Source organism: Choloepus didactylus, chromosome 1 (genome assembly GCF_015220235.1).
Source record: "Choloepus didactylus isolate mChoDid1 chromosome 1, mChoDid1.pri, whole genome shotgun sequence".
Lineage (NCBI taxonomy): Eukaryota > Metazoa > Chordata > Mammalia > Pilosa > Megalonychidae > Choloepus > Choloepus didactylus.
In genome coordinates this window covers 207,033,533-207,041,106 of record NC_051307.1, presented here as the reverse complement: position 1 = coordinate 207,041,106, position 7,574 = coordinate 207,033,533, and the positions used below count along the sequence as shown (strand labels likewise).

At 38.0% G+C, this 7,574-nt stretch overlaps 1 protein-coding gene across 1 annotated transcript; it reads left to right on the top strand.

Moving 5' to 3' along the window:
* Window positions 1-1,880: 1,880 nt before the first annotated feature.
* Window positions 1,881-7,254, top strand: SELENOK (selenoprotein K). Its single transcript, XM_037798404.1, has 4 exons — window positions 1,881-2,028; window positions 4,418-4,508; window positions 6,596-6,679; window positions 7,164-7,254. Exons 1-4 carry the CDS (start codon window positions 2,010-2,012, stop codon window positions 7,252-7,254), a joined length of 285 nt encoding a protein of 94 aa, XP_037654332.1. The 5' UTR covers window positions 1,881-2,009.
* Window positions 7,255-7,574: the final 320 nt, after the last annotated feature.

Sequence of the window (7,574 nt, the reverse complement as noted above, 5' to 3'; positions counted from 1 at the left end):
CTAATGAATTGGGGTAGCTGGTGGTAGATACCTGGAACTATCAAACTACAGCTCAGAACCCATGAATCTTGACGACAATTGTATAAAAATGTAGCTTAAGAGGGGTGACAATGGGATTGGGAAAGCCATAAGGACCATACTCCCCTTTGTCTAGTTTATGGATGGATGAGTAGAAAAATAGGGGAAGGAAACAAACAAACAAACAGACAAAGGCACCCAGTGTTCTTTTTTACTTTAATTGCTCTTTTTCACTTTAGTTATTATTCTTGTTATTTTTGTGTGTGTGGTAATGAAAGTGTCAGGGATTGATTTTGGTGATGAATGTACAACTATGTAATGGTACTGTGAACAAATGAATGTACGATTTGTTCTGTATGACTGCGTGGTATGTGAATATATCTCAATAAAATGAGTATTAAAAAAAGAGGTTGCATAGAAAAACAAGTTACGATAATGTGAAAACATTAACCAATGACTTGGCCGTTTATAAATTAGTATTCATTCAAATATCCCTCCCTACTAACAGCTAATACAATGCAAATATAACGTTTATCAACTGCAAAGTGAAAATGCATATTTTGCAAAAGACCCAGGATTTCATGAAGCCTATGAAAGTAATGTTGGAGAAAGGTTTGCAACACCTGTAAAGTCATTGACAAATCAGAATCAAACAGATCAGTTAACTGAAAAACAAAAAGCAGGCAAGAAAAACAGAAAATGGGCAAGAAAAACGACAGTATGGAAGCTTTGAAATAAAATGACTTGAAATCAAAAGATTAAGGTCCTTAGAAAAATTAATGAACACCTCTAATACTTTTGCAAAAGTGACCCTCCATGATTGTGCTTCAATAATCTCAAATGAAGTCAAAGTCGTGTTGTCTTGTCTTATGCACTTTTTTTTGGGGGGGGGGGGACACTCTCTAAATAATAACATGAAATTGTTTATTCTAGGAATTAAAGTATACTTACAATTTTAATTAAATTTGTTAATAGAAAATATAATTACTTGCAAAATACAATTTTCAGTTTCAACTTAGCTAAAATGATTGGGAAAAACCTCTCTGAGCAGATGATACGGGGCTCGAGAACCAAATAAAAGGAAGGAGCCATTAGGATTCCAAGCAGAAAGAACAGCCAAGTACCCCGAGAAAGGAATGACATTGCCAGGTTCAAAGAACAAAAAATAGTCCAGGGGTTGGAACAGAGTAAATATCCATCGGCACATGTATGTGGTTCATTTTTACTTGCATGACCAAGAGATATCTTATTATTCATGTTACCGCCACAATGCTGGCATGCAGTAGCCATCAATAAAAAACAAGCAGAGAAAGGTCTGACGCTACAGCACTGACTTTTTCACTGTTGCCTCACAAAAGATGACGTAAAACTTCATTCACTTCTGGTGAACGCAGAACAGAAATACTGGTTAACGAGGGAATGAATACATAAAGGTGGGGCCAACTGTGTATTCCCGAAGGCGTGACAGTACAGTTTCCTAAAGGCAGTTACCGCCTCAGCCCAAAGGGCACTTTCCTGTCAAACCTCACAACCTCCACACCCTCAAACATCAACACTTTTGGAAAATTCTGAGGAATTTTTTCCTGAAAAAAATTCTTCCCACTTACACACGTTAGCTTTGCCTAACCCCGAGTCTGGGCTTATCAAATAACTAAAACGCAGCTCCTCACAAAGAGACAAAAACTAGCTGAGAAGGATCAAAACAGAAAGAAGGCAGGAAGTGGCGCACTTACTGGACGACGCGCAACCGTCACATCCGACCACTCCCCCCGCATCCTCCCTTTACCGGAAGTGTCGGCGTGACGAAGCAAACACGCCCTCTGTGGGCGTGTCTTCCTCGGTAGCCAATGGACTCTGCCCACGTCTCTTTTCTGTCACTGTTTGTCTAATGTTGGCCTGTGACGTTGGAGGTCACAGTTTTTGTAAGTAGAAAAGGAATCCAAGAGGGTGAGGCCCGTCAGTCGCTCCCGGAACGAGGAGCGAGTGGAAAGATGGTTTACATCTCGAATGGTGAGTTTTAGGGGCTGCAGGCGCGGGTTGTGTCTCCGGGCTTTGCGCCTAACGGCCGATACTAAGCCTTCGCGGCTAGCGGCGCGTCAGCTTGTAGTTCTGAACCTGCGGGCTGGGGCGGAGGTCCCCGGGGAGACGACGGTGCCGGATTCCCGGCGCCTTCAGGCTCAGCCTACGGAGCGCAGCGTCCTCGCCTTCGTCTGTTTCTGATTAGGAATCTTGCTGTAGGTGTCATTCTTCTCGGGCTTCAGTGTCCTTAACTACAATTGACATCATTTACTTAGCGCCTCTGCCTCGGGGATAATTTAGCTTATCAACTCATTCAGTCTTCAGAATAACCCTGTTTGGGTATTTTTAGTTATCCCTATTTTGCGGATTTAGAAACTTAGGCGCCGAGAGGTTCTATAACTTGCTCAGGATCACAAAAGTCAGGATTCGAACCTAGGTAGGCTGGCTTCAGAGTCTTGATTGTTATAAGTTATCAGCTATACTGCCTCTTTCTATAACGTGTAAAAAGTCGGAGTCGAATGAGGTTGAATAGTAGATGAGAAATTTGGATGGGCCTTTTCCCCAGGAGAGGGTAGGTAGTCAGAATCATACGTGCACTTTTTGTCCCAATTTAAAGGAGTACGGGAAGAAGCACCATTCCTTCTCGGAGTAAGTTAATTATTCCAGGAATAGACTCTGAGAGAGACTTAATTCGATGATTCCGCAGGGAAAATGACTGTAAAGGAAAGACATCTTGTGCAGGTCAGAACAATGCCAGAGTTGGCTGTACACCTGTTTGATGCAGGTGAAATTCCTTAGGGGCAGTCTTAACAAGTAGCTCCTGGATCTTTGGAACTAGGTTGTGGTTCTATTTGAATCATTTTATCTCCAGAGATGATTGAGCTAGTCGTTAAGAAGTTTTCTGGCTGAGTGCACTTTGCGTTTCTTTGCTCGTCAAAATCTTTCTCTCTCACCTCCTTCCTTGTCTCCCACTTTAAAAAGCTTTCGAGTAAGTAGGTTAATGGGCACTAACGAAAGTCATCAAGGGGTCATCTCAGTTTTGAGCACTTAAAGACTTTAGTTTGTGTTAAAACCTTTGTGGTTGAGGCTTCTATTCTTATATTTGTACTGTGTTTTATTATGTATTCGTTGTTGTGTATGATGCATATATATATCCCTTTAGGAAGGGACCTTTTACAGCTGAGAAATGCCTGTTGCATTCAGGCACTTTTTCTGCCACTGAGGATATTTGGGGAGGGGGTTTCTGCCTTCATCAACTGGGGGGAGTGCAAAGGGCAAGAAAGAATGATGCAAGTGCAAATAATAGATTCTTTAGAATCACAAAGGAAGAATTGATGGGCTCAAATTAGATCCATCTTCTTAGATAGGACTGTTTTTATCAGCAGTTCATAGTTGACAAAACACTTCTGCTGTCAAATGACTTTTTTCTGCAATCCTATGTGATGGCAAGACCTGCAGTACTTTTTCCCAAAGAATAGACATATGTCAGCATAAAGAAGCAGAGCCAGTAAGCAGCAGAACCAAGTCTACCATCCATGTTCTTCAGAGTTTACTTGTAGCCCTTTCATCTCAATAGCTCTGTGAGAATCAAGTGGGTACCTGAAAATAAACTAGTTGAGGAAAGAGGAAAAGTAAATCCTGATGGAAGGAACTAGAGGTGAGCATGGTGAAGCCCTTGGTTTAGTGGAGAGGAGAGGTGGTTGAGAGACAGCTGTTCTTCCCCAAAATAGTCTTCCCTCTTGATTTGCAAAACTGAAACTCTCCAGTACTAACTGTACCTGTTGTAGCTTCTGTTAGTTTAAGTAGTTTGAAAAATAGATCCAGCTTTGCTTAAAATAAAGTTGGAGCCTACAGTTAGAGTCAAGAGCATCTTGTTAAACCATGCTGGTCATTTTAAAGAAGAACAAGCCTTCAGTACTTAGAGCACAGATACTTTGATTTATAAGAGTTTTGTCATAATGATTCTAAAAAGTTGTAAGAATGTATATATAGTCTTTTTATACAGGCAAGAGACTTTGCAAGTAAAAAGAAATACCCTGAACCCATTTAGAAAAATGGAAGTGGTATAAAGCATTCTTTTGTACTCACCCATCCCATCCCAGTTGTTTCCTCAAAATACTTGAACAGAATGAAGTCATCCAACAAAATTGCAAACTGTAGGTAGGCACTTGACATGTTATTAATGGAATAACCCCTGATCATTGAGATTTACTTTTCTGAACCCATCTTAGAATGACTTGCACATAATTGACCTCTCCTTATGGTGATGGAGCAGTGAACAAGTTGAAGCCTGAGTCTATGATTGTTACCTAAATAATTAAATGTAATGCATCTTATGTCAGGGATTTGTAGCACTAACTGAAGTTTATTCTTGTTGTAGGACAAGTGTTGGACAGCCGGAGTCAGTCCCCATGGAGATTATCTTTGATAACAGATTTCTTTTGGGGAATAGCTGAGTTTGTTGTCTTGTTGTAAGTATGGTAGTGCTCTTAATAGCCCTAAGATTTAAGCTGACAGAAGTGTTCAGCTTTCCTGCAGCATTTTTAATGCAATTTTTTTTGTTCATAACTTTGCTGAGAGAAATTAAGACTTGTATAGTGATAATGCTGCCACCAAACATCTTATGATTATTAATATATATTAGTTGTGTTGATAAGCTTTATCATGTCTTAGCCTTGGTGGTAACTGTTTCAACCTACAACTGTGAACCAGACCTGCCCATGCAAATACCAAATGACTGCACCTCCCTTTCTCTCTGCTATTCCTGGGTTTGGTGTATGTATGTAACTTTTATTCTAGATTATGCAACAGGTAAGTAAATAAAGGGGGAGGAATTCTATCTTGATAAAAATGCTCCCAGTTAGTGCACTTTTTAAAAAATTTTCATAATAATTTTATTCACATCAACCAAAATTGGAACCAAACTATAAGCTTATTAACAGATTAAAAGATAAAAATAATTACAGCATATTCATAAAATGGAATTATTACTGCAACAAAAATAAGAGAACAAACCTCTGATGTACACTACAACATGGAAGAATTGCAAATTGATAATGTCAAGGAAAAGAAATCAAACATAAAAGAGTGAATAATGTATGATTCCATTTATATTTCAATTATCCTTTTTCTAAACAATTTCATAAACTATTTATATTTCTCTATCTTCCAGTTCTTTAAATCCTGATTCATTTTTCTCCTGCCTTTCTAATTTTGGTCAATTATCTCTGACCAAAAATGAATGTAAAATATTAAAAATCAACATACGTATATACTACATAACATATTTAAAACAACATTTTTGCTATGAGAGAAAAAATGAATAACTACAAACCCTTCATAATTTGGGGATGGAGAGAGTAAATTTAGTATAGATAGCTATATAAATTGGCTAAAATTATCATAGGCAATAAATTACATCTATATACTCTTAACTTGAAAATGATAAAAAATCACTGCACTTTTTTTTAAATGAAGGGTTAAGGTTAATGACAAGGAGACAAAATTTAAACTTGTCCATAATTTCAAGCAGTTCTTAGTTAAATAAATTTTTTGGTCTTTCACATGCAGTTTCTTCTGTGAAAATTGCTCATCAACTACCAACTAGTCTTAATCATCCTAAGTTTGAATATATATGTGAGAGTCTTCTATGGGCAAAGAACTGCAGAGATACAAGGTTGAGGGAGACAGTCCCTTCATTGACTGTAATGCTCTTCCTGTTACAGGTGGCACTGGAGGTGGGAATGATTGTGGGAGGTGGCCATCAGAGGAAATTATTCCAGGTGGAAGAAACCATGTGAAGATTGGCATAGAAGTTTAGTGTTTGAGGGGGGAGGGGCATGTGAGAAGTGTAGGGTTTTGAATATCAGGTTGTGATCTCTACACTTATTTCATCTTAGCGTAGCCATGGTTTAGAAAGATTAATCTGATGGTAGCATAAATTAGAAAAGATAGAATTTAAAATGGTAGAAATGGTTCCTTGGAAAAATACAGCAAGGTGTAAGAAAGGCCTTGAGTTCAGTTACCCAGTGTAGAACTTCTTTAAAGTTTCTTACAGATTTTACCTACTCCATATTTATTAAAAACCATGTTTTAAGTTAGTTAAAACCTTCCCCTTCTGTAAATAAAGAAAATTCCATTTAACCAGATTCTTAGAAGCTCTGTACCTATGGCACACCAACTTTCTCAAGGTAATATTAGGTAGAGTATTGGCAGGGGATACACAGAGGTGATGAATGTGAGATACTGCAGTAACAGACTCTGGAACCTGACAACAGGTTTAAGTGTAGGACAGGAGTTGGGGATGACTCTGGTTTCAGGCTCCTTTTGGGAGAGTTATTAGCAAATAAGAAAGACAAGGAAAGATGATTCGGCACAGAATATAGTATTATATGCCTGTGCTAGGTGGCAGCGTCCACCTAGCTTTGAGATATGTGGATTTGGTGCTAAGTAGGTTTAGTCATCCTCTCACAGAAATGATAATTAAAGCTTTTGAAATAAACTTTATAGTATTGTTGAAAGAGGTACCTACATTGTTTGTCTCTGCTTCTTGTTTCAGTTTCAAAACCCTGCTTCAGCAAGATGTGAAGAAAAGAAGAGGCTATGGAAACTCCTCTGATTCCAGATATGATGATGGAAGAGGGTATTCAACTATAATACATGTTACACATATAGTTAGGTTTATGGAAATCAAAAGTTTAAATCCTGTTTTACAAAATTAATGTATTACTGTGAATTAAAAGTCAAGTTGTCTCTGATTTGATAATCAGTTAATCTGGCAAAGCTAAAAGATATATCAATATCTTAAGGTAAAATGCTGAAATAGAGGATAAAAACTGGTGGCCAGTATTAAAATCTGGAGATTTCACTTTAGAATCTAGATTTCTGGCTTCCGATGAAAAGCTCAGAAGATGAGGCAACACTGAGCTGGACTCGTGTTTCCCTGAAGCAGGAATAAGCTGGAGGGAGATTCAGTTGGGCATTTATAGGAAGTGCTGTGCAGGCATCACAATCCTTGCTTTAAATTCTGGGTGTTGAAAAAGAAAAAGAAAAGGATTTGAGTGTTTAACCAGATCCAGTTGAAGTTTGTCTACTAAACAGTAGATAATAATGTTTTATTTTATTAGGCCACCAGGAAACCCTCCCCGAAGAATGGGTCGAATCAATCATCTGCGTGGACCTAGTCCTCCTCCAATGGCTGGTGGATGAGGAAGGTAAGTTAAAATCAGAAATTATTTTGCAAGGGTTTTATTTTTATTTCCTAATGCCTCCTTAGGAAGGTTTTCTTTAGGAAAATGGAAATTGCCCAACATTATATAATTATTGAGACATCATTATTTGAAAAAATATTTATATCTTAACCTTTGAAAAATGTATTGGCTTTATTATCAAAATGCCTTTTGGTATGAACATTTAATGATTGTTGGATTTTTTCTAACAGATCCAAATTAACAAGTAACTAATAATAATTTTTCCTTGTAGGTAAATGTCTGCTCTAAGAAGCAGACAACTGAACATGCACATTCATAGTGGAAGGA